This window comes from Rhinopithecus bieti, unplaced genomic scaffold, assembly GCF_001698545.2.
Source record: "Rhinopithecus bieti isolate Rb0 unplaced genomic scaffold, ASM169854v2 scaffold_12, whole genome shotgun sequence".
Classification (NCBI taxonomy): Eukaryota; Metazoa; Chordata; class Mammalia; order Primates; family Cercopithecidae; genus Rhinopithecus; species Rhinopithecus bieti.
The window spans coordinates 529,763-543,221 of NW_016803028.1; the positions used below are offsets into that span (position 1 = coordinate 529,763).

A 13,459-nucleotide genomic window follows, 5' to 3' on the forward strand; every position below is an offset into this window, starting at 1 on the left:
ATCAACGCATCAACCTGTTATCTAGGTTTTAAGCCCCGCATGCCTTAGGTATTTGTCCTAATGCTCTCCCTTCCCTTGCCCCCCACCCCTCGACAGTCCCCAGTGTGATGTTCCCCTCCCTATGTCCATGTGTTCTCATTGTCCAATTCCCACTTATGAGTGAGAACATGTGATGTTTGGTTTTCTGTTCCTGTGTTAGTTTGCTGAGAATGATGGTTTCCAGCTTCATCCATGTCCCTGCAAAGACATGAACTCATTCTTTTTTATGGCTGCATAGTATTCCATGGTGTATATGTGCCACATTTTCTTTATCCAATGGAGGGACTATTATTAGTACAGGAATGATAGGTCTAGAATCCTGGAAATAGCACCTCCTTGTTTATTGTGCTTGATATATCATTTGAAATATGCCCAAATCAAGGTATTTGAATAATCGGGGCAGGACTTGTAGGTGCTTTGGGCTTTGCCCGAAAGTGATCACAGACAATTTGCACTTTAAGAACTTCTAAAGAACAACATAAATAGTTTACATAATAAGTAGAGTTGTGCCCAGCAAGGCAGCCCGTATCAATGTTTTGCACAATGTTTGCACAACTCTACATATTATGTACACTATCCTTGTTGGTTTTTTTTTTTTAATGCTTTTTAAAAATGCAACTTGTTTGCATTTTGTTTGTCCAAATTTGGTGACTGGTCACAGATCACTTGGTGTCCAACTGGCTTTTTCATAGCCTTTCAGTAGAAAAATAGAACTCCCTCACAATAAGCACAATAACCTGACCTCTAAAATGTCAAGTTCTGCTGCAGTGGTGCCATCATTATTGTCACTGAGGACTTTTCAATCACCATGTCTATGTTATTTGGAATTCTGAATTTTCCAGTGGGATCTATGGCATTGAGACCAAAGAGGAAACAGGTCAGGCCCCCTCAAGGGAGGATATCTGCTCTTACTGTTGTAATACAGCATAAAGAGTGTGGGACTCTAGACTGCTGGCTGGACACTTCTCTCTGTTCTCCCCAGTGGGATAGTTAATAATGATGATGAACTTGGTGGGGGTGGTAACAAAATTCAATCTTGAAAAACAAACAACAAAATCCAATCACAAAATTCAGGTAGACAAGTGAAACCAATCTCTTGGGAATCAGATCTCTCCACTGACAAGTTTCTCTACTTTTAAATTGACCATTATGGATAAAATGAATGCTGAGTTCATAGAGAAGAAGAGAATTTGAACACTTGGTTACACTAAAGGAGAAGGTCCTTTTAGAACTAAATGGTGGCGTCTGTTTTATTTAAATTAAGGGTCCGTAAGTACCAGCCAGGGACTGAGTTGACAGCCACTTCTGTGATAAAGTAATAAATCATGGAGCTGGTTAAGGAAGCAAGAAACACCACATTCTTGCTTTGTTCAACCAATTAGGCAATAAGCCATCTGGGTCCTTTTGTTAATTACCACCAAATACAACTTACACAATTGAATTCAGCCTTTTATTTAATTATATTAATTTATCCCAGCAACTTCAAAGACCCAGAATGCCAATAATAAAGTTCATTTAAAAAAACAGAAGTCTTTAAAAATTTTTTTCTTCAATCACTAATACTCTTTACACGGTTGCCATCTGAGAATTTTTAGCTCTGTCTCAGTCTCAGGATTTAGGGAAATTTGTTATAAATATAGATGAGTCTGAAGTAAGAAGACAGTGGCTAAAGTCTCTTCTCTAGATGGGATAATGAATCTACCTAGAACTGTTTGTGATGATGAAATGTTCTGTATCCGTGCTCATCAATACAGTAGACCCTAGCCACAGGTGGGTAGTGAGCATTTGAAATGTGGCCAGTCCAGTTGAGGAACTGAGTTTTAAATTTTCTTTGATTTTAATGGATTTACATTAAAATGGCCACATTTGGTTAGTGGCTACCATATTAGACAGCACAGGTCCAGAGTGTGTTCTGAGGAAGGAGAAACGCAGTGAATCCTTGACTAAGCAGGTAGACAATGAATACGCAGCTATGATAGGTATTGTTTGGAAACACTGCTCTTCCTGCCCAGTTTTTCTTATTTGAAGGATACTGTGTTCTGAGACAGCCCAAAGGAGATTAGCATCTTTAGGGGAAGATTTCTAAGCTGACCATAGGGAAAGGTAGGTAACTCCATCTGGGGAAAAATGAATATGAATGGTGTTTATTAAATAGCAGAACCCATCCCATTTGGCAACTCTTATGGCTGAACTAGGTAAGCCAAGTCATAGCAAGGAAAGTCATTTAGCTCTTACTAGTCTCAGCTGTGCTCCAGATGAGCCGTGTTCTTCCCATACTCATGGACATTCAACCTGTGGACATATTTGGGGGTTCCAGACAGTTATATGGGCTCAGAGATGGCCCTGTCCGCTCTCATGGACATTAACACCCAAATGTTACCTATCATAAGAATTTTGGCTCAGGCTCTGGCATTTTCCTCCCAGGGAGGTTTGCTTTTTTAGAAAGGTTGCTGTTTCTGCTCCAGTCAGTGCAAACCCTGTAACGGGCATCAGGAGAGTTTCTCTTTTTCTTTTTTGAGATGGAGTCTCACTCTGTCACCCAGATTGGAGTGCAGTGGCACGATCTCAGCTCACTGCAACCTCTGCCTCCTTGGTTCAAGCGATTCTCCTGCCTCAGCCTCCCAAGTAGCTGGGATTACAGGTGTGCACCACCATGCCCGGCTAATTTTTGTATTTTTAGTAAAAACAAGGTTTTGCCATGTTGATGAGGTTGGTCTCGAACCCTGACGTCAGGTGATCCGCCCACCTCGGCCTCCCAAAGTGCTGGAATTACAGGCATGCGCCACCGCGCCTGGCAGGAGAGTTTCTCAACTGTGAACACCTTTGCTAACGGGAATGCTCAAATTGTGCTGATACTTCCAACACCAACGACCAAAGAAAAATTGATTGCAAGGGAATCTGGTTATGGTTATGGTTAACCAAGTTAGAGAAGAGCTAGGGCAGGGGGGATAGAAGTAGATTCTCAGTAGGAAAGAAATTCTCCATAATGGGGGAAATTCTCATTAACATGAAAATGTCTTTTCCCAGGTCTCTTGATGCCTTTCAGCTGCTGGGTTGAGCTGGAGAATTGGGACAAAGTGCTCTCGCATCTTCTCTCCAATCCTAAACCTCCTCTCTGCAGCTTCCTTTCCTTCCTCTGAGATATGGCTCAACAAATGAAGACAACATTTGTGCTAATAAACCCAATTCAGAGTTTTTGGAATATCAGACCAATACATCTGCTTCACTCTTTAATCTCCATGGTTGGCCAAACAGACAATCCAAGTTAAGGCCATTTGAAGACAAATAAATTGATCCATTGGATTTATGTATCCTGGAGGTGCTGCCAGAGAATGTCCAGGCCAGAGAGAAAGCAATTGTTAAGTGCTCAGCAGAGAAAAACAAAGAATCTTCTGTACTATGTAATAATCATTTCCCAGTGATGAAGACAACAGTTTAATGGATCAACTTTTTTTTTTTTTAAAAAAGCATCCAGCAGACAATGAAATAAGGTGTGAAAAGGAGAAACTTCCTATATTCTTTCACAGAGCTTTTTTCTCTCCTAACACCAGAAGCACAAACACAAAAGGATCAGCTTCATGAAATATATAAGCTCTTTAAGTTCACTTGGAGCTGAACTGTGATGGCCAAAATTCTCTTTTCCTCTGACACTGACATTCATCGTTCGTCCACAGCACTGACCTCGTCAAATCGCCACTGCTGGCGGGCTTTTCCATCACACGGACGCAGGTACAAATCTTTATTGCTTTCTTGCACCACAGCTTCCATGCATTTCCCAGAAAGAATGTGGACAATCATCCCATTCTAAAAGGAGAAAAGAAAAAAGAAAAGAAAACCAGTCCCCCACAGTCAGCAAAAGAGAATATTTTTAAGATTTGTGCTAATCATTAAGAGAATAACAGATTGTGAGACCTAGAAAGGAATTGTGGTATTTTGATTAACATAAAATATAAATTAGGTAGCCCTAAAATTTGGATGTCACTCAAAACCTTAGGGGTAACTAATCCAATTATCTTTATTGTGGTTGTGTAATTGCATCATTTCTTAGAAAGTTCTGGTTAGTATAATTCCCAGAGCATGTTCAGTCTTTATGCTATATTTGTGACATTCATTGTTATCACTGTAGTTGTAAATTTCTGCTTTCAAAACGATTTAATCCACTTTACCATCTGTTAATCCTGCAGTTGGGCACTGTTATTACCAGGCTCTAGTAGTAAGACCTCTAGGATATACTGAAGGCCTAAACCAGCCATGTTCAGAAGACCATGGCTATGCCCTGCTCAAAATCACCAGATTTAATATTGAATCCAACCTTCTCCTTTTCAAGAAAAAGTTAATTTCCTTATGAAAAGTTAAACAACCTTAACCAGCAATGTTGAAAATGCCTATTTATGTATTCATCCTTCATTTATTCGTTTTTGAGATTGATATGGTTTGGTTCTATGTGCCCACCCAAATCTCACGCTGAATTGTAATTCGCAGTGTTGGAAGAGGGGCCTGGTGGGAGGTGACTGAATCATGGGGGCAGACTTCCCCTTGCTGTTCTCTTGATAGAGTTCTCACACGATCCGGTTGTTTGGAAGTGTGTAGCACCTCCTCCTTCACTCTCTCTCCCCCTGCTCCGCCATGTGAGGACGGGGCTTGCTTCCTCTTAGCCTTCTGCCATGATTGTAAGTTTCCTGAGGCCTCCTCAGCCATGCTTCCTGTACAGCCTTTAGAATTGTGAGTCAATTACGCCTCTTTTCTTCATAAATTACCCAGTCTCAGGTATGTCTTTATAGCAGTGTGAGAACAGACTAGTATAGAGATCATAATACTACCCCTTTAAAGTACACAAGTTGGTAGGTTTTAGTATATTCACAAAGTTGTGCAACCTTCATTCCTATCTAATTCCAGAATATTTTCATCACTGTAAAAAGAAACCCACTACCCATCAGCAGTCACTCCCCACTCCTCCCTCCTCCCAGCAACTAATCATTAATCTACTTTCTATATTTATGGATTTTCCTATTCTGGACATTTCATACAAATGGTACTATATAAATGTGGCCTTTTGTAACCGGCTTCTTTCACTTTGTGTAATTTTTTTTTCCAAGATGGAGTCTTGCTCTGTTACCCAGGCGGGAGTACAGAGGCGTGATCTCGGCTCATTGCAACCTCCATCTCCCAGGTTCAAGCGATTCTCCTACCGCAGCCTCCCGTTTAGCTGGGATTACAGGCACGTGCCATCACGCCTGACTAATTTTTTGTATTTTTAGTAGAGATGTGTTTTCACCATATTGGCCAGGCTGGTCTCAAACTCCTGACCTCAAGTGATCTGCCTACCTTGGCCTCTCAAAGTGTTTGGCACTGTGTGTAATATTTTTAAGGTACATCCATGCTGTACCACAAAACTTTTTCTTTCTTTTTTTATTTTTATTTTATTTATTTATTTACTTTGAGACAGAGTCTCTCTCTGTCACCCAGGCTGGAGTGCAGTGGCATGATCTTGGCTCACTGCAACCTCTGCCTCCTGGGTTCAAGTGATTCTCCTGCCTCATCCTCCCGAGTAGCTGGGACTACAGGTGCGCACCACCACACCTGGCTAGTTTTTGTATTTTTAGTACAAACGGGGTTTCACCGTATTGGCCAGGCTGGTCTCGAACTCCTGACCTCATGATCTGCCTGCCTCGGCCTCCCAAAGTGCTGGGATTACAGACATGAGCCATTGCGCCTGGCCTCTTTTATTAAAAAAATTGTGATAAAAACACATAGCAAAACTTTTACCATCTGAGGCATTTTTAAGTGTAAAGTTTAGTAGTTGATGTAGTTTGGATGTTGGTCCCCACCTAACTCTCATGTTGAATTGTAATTCCCAGCGCTGGAGGTGAGGCTTGGTGGGGGATGTTTGGATCACGGGGACAGATCCCTTATGGCTTGGTGCTGTCTTCATGATAATGAGTTCTTGAGGATCTGGTCATTTAAAAGTGTGTGGCACCCCCTCCCCCACTCTCTTTCTCTTGTTCCTGCTTTCACCATGTGATATGCCTGCTTCCACTTCATCTTCTGCCATGAGTAAAAGCTCTCTGAGGCCTCCCTAGAAGCAGATGCCACTATGCTTCCTATACAGCCTGCAGAACCATGAGCCAATTGAACCTCTTTTCTTATAAATTACCCAGTCTCTAGTATTTCTTTATAGCAATGCAAGAATGGCCTGATAGGCCTGGTGCAGTGGCTCACACTTGTAATCCCAGCACTCTGGAGGGCCGAGGCGGGCAGATCACCCAACGTCAGGAGTTCGAGACCAGCCTGGCCAACATGGTGAAACCCTGTCTCTACTAAAAATACAAAATTAGCTGGGTGTAGTGGCAGGCACCTCTAATCGCAGCTACGCGGGAGGCTGAGGCAGGAGAATCACTTGAATCTGGGAGGCGGAGGTCGCAGTGAGCCGAGATCCTGCCATTGCACTCTAGCCTGGGCAACAAGAGCGAAACTCCATCTTAAAAAGAAAAAAAAGAATGGCCTAATACAGTAGTGTTAAATATATTCACATTGTTGTGAAACAGATATCCAGAACTTTTTCATCTTGTAAAACTGGAACTCTATAACCATTAATAAACAAATTCCCTTTTTCTCCTCCTCTACCTGCCCCTGGTAACCACTGTTTTACTTTCTGTTTCTATTAATTTGACTACTTTAGATATCTCATGTAAATGGAATCGTAGTTTTTGTTCTTTTGTGACAGGTTTATTTCACCAGCATAATGTCCTCAAGATATGCCCATGTTGTAGCAGGTGATGGGATTGTCTTCCTTTTTAAGGCTGAATAATATGTGTATGCTACATTTTGTTCTCTCTTCATCCATGATGGACACCTGCGTTGCTTTCACTTCTTGGCTATTGTAAGCAGTGCCAGCATGAATAGTACCTCATTCCTTTTGCTGGCTGAATGATAATGACTTTTAAAAGTATTATTTATTAATGTCTGAAATATGCTGGGTATATCTTACTCCCTAATCTTTTACTTGTTATTTTTAAATGCTGTTTCTAAAGTGTATCTTATTCATAGGACTTGCTTAGAAAAATCCTTTACGATCCTTTAGAAAGGACCTTAACTTGCCCTTATAAAACTTCTTTGAGGCCAGGCACGGTGGCTCACGCCTGTAATCCCAGCACTTTGTGAGGCCGAGGCGGGTGGATCACCTGACGTCAGGAGTTCGAGACCAACCTGGACAACATGGCAAAACCCTGTCTCTACTAAAAATATAAAAAGTAGCCAGGCACAGTGGCTCACACCTGCAATCCTAGCTATTCAGGAGGCTGAGGCACAAGAATCGCTTGAACCTGGGAGGCAGAGGCTGCAGTGAGCCAGGATCGCATCGCTGCACTCCAGCCTGGGTAACAGAGTGAGACTCTGTCTCAAAAAAAAAGACTTCTTTGAGCATGTGTGGGCCCGTTGAGTCCTGCCTTCAGTTGGTCACCAAAGCCCCAAGTGCTTTGTTCTCAAGTGCTTATTGTGAATTTAGCTTAAGTTTTCTATCATACGATTTTCTTCTTTCACAGCCTGCTTTAAGAGTATCAATGCACAGGATTCTGCTTAGTCATTTTATCCCTTTTATTCCCCAGCAGAAGTTGAGGAAAAGAAAATTTTAAAAGATGTGTATTTATTTGTTTGTATGTTAATACCCCAACTCATTTCAGGAAGAATTTGAAGTGGAGAAAAAGCTGTGTATGGACACCGTGTTGATATTGTCATCTTCTGATCCTGATTCTGTCATATGGGACCTGCCCACTCTCCCTAAGTACTGACATTCCTCCTATTTCCTCCCTAACTTCTGGAAAGGATCTATAGTTTCTTTCCCCCAGGATAATAGGGGTCAAAATTTTATGAAAATGATGAAATACTTACAGTGGAATTTGCATTAAAGGAAGAAAGTGGTATCTATATATTTACATCTACATCTATATCTAAAGTTTCTTAGTGGGTGGAGGGACTTTGAATTGCTCCTAAAACCACACCACCAAGGTGGCTGAATGCTCCTTGTAACATGCCTCACCATCCTACTTGTGAACTGAGCCAATACACTTCAAAAAGAGGTGGATCCCTCTCTCTGCAATGACCAGCATCAGAGTTACACAGAGACCTGGCAAATCATTACACATGAAGATGCCAGTGGCCCAACTTTGCTGCTGGGTTGCCTTTTCCTCCCGCTGAGGCTTTACTGCCCAGCCACTAAGTTCAAAAGCAGAGGCAAAGGTCCATAATACCTGACCTCTTGGAACAGCCCAGGATGCAGTGCCAACCAGCAGTTCCTTCTGACCAGCAGCACTACCAGGCTCTTTCTGAACAGATCACTCACCTCCTGGAAGTCCCAGTGCTGCTGGTGGATGGCCAAGCCTTCCTCCGTGCAGTTCTGAAGAATCACCTGCTCCTCCCTGACAGCGAAGCACAGGTGCTGTGGCCTGCCAAAGTGAATCTCCTTCCTGCTGGTGTGCTGCAGGTACTGTGACAGAAGCAAGGGTTGTTAGCGCAGCTAGAAAGAGATCCTCTCCAAAGCTGTAGAGGAGGTAAGAAGAACCCACTATACAGCTGAGGTCTAGGGGCAATCTTCAGATTCTATTGGGGTCAGCAAGATCACATCTCACGGTCAAGTCCAAAAACATGCTGCTAGACTAGTTGTAGCCTCTGAAGTCCCCATATTCCAGCTGCTCTCACATTCATATTTACACATTCTGGCATGTTTCTCTGTTACTTTGTTTACTGTATCATAGGTGAGGCCATAAAAAGTGCTGTGTGTTTGGTTAGTATACTGTTGAAAGCACAGATGAGGAACCTCTCTGAAGCCCAGGTTGATGTCTTTCTGGAGAGCCCTGACCTGCTCCTGAAACTAATTTTCCTGCAGTTTATTGTATCTGCTGGCTCTCACTCATGGTTATTGTTTCCTCCAGTGTTTTGTAGTGTTGGATTGTGCACAACTTTGAGAGGGGCTTTAACTGTGAGGATCTTGTGAACATTAATTGGAAGGCATGTCCTAGAAAGACTATTTTCTGTTCGTTTCTGTCAGATGCAGCTTGAACTTATTTTTACATTAATTTTGTGGCTTACAGACAGGATCAGCTTCATGGGCATGTGACCTGTGCAGTCACATGGGGCCTCATGCTTAGATGGGTTTAATACTCTTGGTTTAATAAAGTTGATTTAATGCTCTGCTGTCACTGTCTTGAAATTCTTAATAATTGTCAAATTAAAGACTACATTGTCATCTTGCACTAGGCCCTGCAATTAGATAGCCTGTCCTGTTTGAGGATTCCCAAACTTCACAATTAATACACATGTGAACCTAAGCCCATATTAGATGCAAGCTTGTGGTTAAAAATTCTCAGGGGAGAGTAATTTGTTTCCTACTCAAAGCCCCTGTAGGGACAAGTTTCTTGCCATTTTCCTGTGGCAGGGGGTGGATATTTCTAGTCAAACTTTTCAAGAACAGGTTACCCTTTGAAGGTCAAAGCTGGCTTGCTATGGGAGTTTCATTTCTGATTTCTCACCTCTCATGGGCTAAGGCGGGCTCTCATCACTTTTGCCTTGCATGGAGCCAACAGCTGTAGATTCCTGAGGCTGGCAGTAACCATCGCCTCATACTTGGTAGGGCAGCTTCGCCCATGTCCAATTCCTCTACTTTCAGTTGCCTCTTGTTTTTTGACCCCTAGAGGTTTCCCTTTCTTGCTTGCAAACTCATTTATTCATGAAAAAGGGTGTTTCATATTTTTTTATCCAGCATATCTTATCTAGGTGTTTATAGGGAAGGGCTTTCATCTTATCTAGTTTACAATATTGCAGGATCCTAAAGTCCTTACTATTAAAAAAAAAAAAAAAAAAAGAACAAGAAAGAGCTAATATTCCTTTTGCATAAAGGAGGCTGTATTATTCTTTTGTTTCTTTATTTTTTTATTCTTCTTTTTCAGCCCAAAATAATCTCTGTAGAGGCTGCATTATTCTTAACTGCAGGTGAGGAAACCAAGATTTAAAGAAGCCTGCCAGGATCACACAGCTAGAAAATGAGGGAGCTCAGATTCAAACCAAGCTATGCCTGACTGCAAAACTAGAACAAATTTCACCCTACCATGTGGCTTCCTCACTCAGCACTCGATGTTTATGTCTGTATCCCTTGTGCCAGGTGTGAATGCCTATCAGTATGTCCTAGAAGATTGGTAAAGGGCAGAGCCAAAGGAGGCCAGATGGATCCTGAGCATCTCCCTCCCACATGTTCTATAGGCCTACAGCCTGCCCCCAGGAACCCGGGGCCTACGCTGCCAAGCCCAGCCTCAGCCAGCCTTCCGTGCAGGGCTGGACAACAGACCCTCAGAGAGATGCTGTCTTTTGCCCCTGGGATGTTTGATTCTCATCCAGTGACTATCTCCAGGAAATTATACTTTGATGTTTGTTTTTATTAGGGGCCTTTGGGGTGTGATAACTTAAAAGTCCCTATCACAGCCTGAAAAGAGAGAGACTTGGGGACAAGCTAGGCTTTCTAGGTTGTCATCCAGTTGTGAAAAGAAGTGGACCTACCAGCCCACAGCTACCGTCGGTGGAGGATTTCTACCACTTTGGGCAGTTACTCCATAATGAAAATTTTGAAGAGAAGTATTACTCCTAAGATATAAGGAGACCTTCCTAATGACCAAATGGTGCTGGAGACTGGAATGACCCTGCTGCCTCTAGATCCTTATCTTGATATGATTACCTTCTTCAGTCCTTGGACAATTGAACCCTGCCTGAACCTTGAAGGCTTCTGAGTTTGCAATCCCTGGGCTGTTTTCTGATCTTCCTTAGGTCAGTCACTAGACCCTAAGCCTCAGTTTTCTCATCTGTCAAATGAAAAGTTTGGCCAAACAGCCTCTCCATTTCCCTTTAACTAAGATGTTTTTATTTTCTAACAATGGCCTATCTCTGTGCTTACAGATGGAGGTGAGGTGAGGAGAGCTGTGATGGGTCATTACAGTGAGGGACCATGGTAGTCCAGGGACATGGGACCACAGAAAGAAGATATCTCAAAGGGAAGTAGGGGGCATCCCAGAAAAATGTCACCCACTTTCAAGTCTTCTTGGGCTATGATTCATCCTGAGAAGTCTGACTACCCACCTGTTGCTGCCGGCTGTCACTGCAAGGAGCCAACACCATGGGACAGTCCAGGAGGTTCCCTTCTGCTTGGCAGTCTGCACAGAGCCCAAGTCCAGTGTTGTGGAGCTGAAAGTGGACACGTGGGATTCACTCCACACAGGAGTGAATTCCAAATTCCACCCTCGGTCAGGCACCCTCGGTCAGGTACCATTCCTTTGCTGTATTCTCTGGAGTGTAGCCCAAGGTACATTGTTCAGGCCACAACAATGGGTGTGGTCAAGCTGAAGCCACTGACCCTAAGGGACAGGCCTCTTGAAGGAGTTGCTTTGGAGTGGGTAATGGAGCAAAACCAGCCACCTTCTTCAGACTGGCATGGAGGCACAGGATGGACCCAAGGCCTCTGAGGCCCTGCTAAACTGTGAATGGTTGACCAGGGACATGGAACAGCTAAACATCTAGTTGTTGTCTTGGGAAGCTTCCCTCTCCCTCCCCATCTTCCTTGGGTCATGCCTTGCCTTTCCAGAGAACCTGGGCCTGGGTTCAGATGGGTACAGCTCAGGGTAGACATTAGCCAGAAACCAGTGGAATGTCCGACAACTCAGTCTCCTTTGCAGCTGCAAGCGTTCCATACAGTCTGGCTTCTCAACCTGCGGAGGAGAAAGACACAAGCAGGATGATGAAAGCTTGTCTTGCCCAGAATTAACATGGTTGGGGATGGAGTGGCTTGGAAGAAGCTGAAGGATCAGGACAGAAGGAAGGGGCCAAGACCACAGTTCTCCAGGGCTGCAGTGGGGAGGGTCATGTGTTGGGAGAAGAAGGTCTGGAAGGGACAGAATAGCACAGATCTTCCCTACAGAGAGCTGTGGAACCAGCAAGACTGTAAGTGATATCAGCCCCTTCCCACACTCCCTCAAATCTCCAGTCTATAAAGACTATGATAAGCCAGGAGTGGTGGCTCACTCCTCCAGCAATTTGGGAGGCCGAGGCTGGTGGATCACTTGAGGTCAGGGGTTCAAGACCAGCCTGGCCAACATGGTGAAACCCTATCTCTACTAAAAATACAAAAAATTAGCCAGGAGTGGTGGCATATGCCTGTAATCCCAGCTACTCGGGAGGCTGAGACAGGAGAAATCACTTGAATCCAAGAGGCAGAGGCTACAGTGAGCCAAGATCATGCCACTGCACTCCAGCCTGGGCGACAGAGCAAGACTCCTTCTCAAAAAAAAAAGAGAGAGAGAGAGAGAGAGACTATGATATCTGTGCTTTAATGATTTTTCTGCAGAAATTGGCAAAATTGTGGAACTTTGCACCTAGGTTGATGTAAGGAGAAACCACAATGGGCCTCATGGAGTCAGGTACTGACCCATAGGCAACTGAGATGAAGTTAGCTGGGAAATCATGGGCTAGGGGTTGGGGCAAGGCAAGTGTATCTTTCTTCACCTCTGGGTACCATTAATGAATCACTCCGTTGGGCTACACTATCCCCTCTTTTTGAGATTTTCCTTTATGATACAGTTGTCCTAGGATGGAGATCAAGGCAAATTGTTAACACTAGTACAAATTAATGTTTTTGGCTATATTGATGATACAAAGAACTGTACCCAAAAGTTTAGTACCAAATCATGGATACTTTTAGGGAAGAGAGAGGTGACAAGGATGGGTTGGAATGACCACAGACAAAAAAAGAGAGAACCCTTTCCTGGCATGGGGAGAGGAAGCAAGCTGGCCATGTCAGAATTCCCATTTGATGGCCTCTAATCTGACAGTAAGACACGGTCCACCAGGCTGTGTGAAGTGCGCTTGGTTTGGTTCTGTTTTCTCTCTCTTTTAGACCTCAGCTGGAATGTGGTAAGTCTGTTGTACTGAAATTCTCTCTAGACACTTCTCAAAGTGTGGTTCCCTGAGCATCTGCCTGAAGAATGCCCATGGAGCTTGTTAAAAATGTAGATTCCTGGGCCCTGCCCCAGAGACGATACAGTTGTTTGGGGTGGAGGCCCTGGAATCTGCATTTTAACCATTTCTCCTGGTGAGTCTTTTTCACACAAAGTTTGAGAAAAACTTCTCTAAGTCAGAAATTTCTTGTTTACTCGGTTTATTTACCCACCATGAAACCAAGGGGATCCATTACTTTTTCCTCTAAGTAAATTAGTATGTTTCTTGATGGCTTCTTGGCATTCTTTGTGTTTATTTGAAACCTCCCTACATCTTTCCCAGAGTTGGACTTTGCTACCAAAACAGAAACATTTCTTCATGTGAGTTCTATCACCTTTACTTTTCTTGATAAAGAGATAAACTGATAAATCTACCCAATCTTTGTTTGACC

At 43.3% G+C, this 13,459-nt stretch overlaps 1 protein-coding gene across 1 annotated transcript in view; it reads right to left on the reverse strand.

The window, feature by feature from the left end:
- Nucleotides 1–637: 637 nt before the first annotated feature.
- Nucleotides 638–13,459, reverse strand: part of GALNT15 (polypeptide N-acetylgalactosaminyltransferase 15) — a 53,990-nt gene continuing 41,168 nt past the window's right edge. The window contains exons 8-11 of the mRNA XM_017880805.1: nt 11,652–11,783; nt 11,158–11,262; nt 8,378–8,521; nt 638–3,843 (exon numbers count right to left, since the gene is read on the reverse strand). Coding sequence (XP_017736294.1) covers nt 3,697–3,843; nt 8,378–8,521; nt 11,158–11,262; nt 11,652–11,783 — 528 coding nt within the window. The 3' untranslated portion in view covers nt 638–3,696. The remainder of the gene's footprint in view (nt 3,844–8,377; nt 8,522–11,157; nt 11,263–11,651; nt 11,784–13,459) is intronic.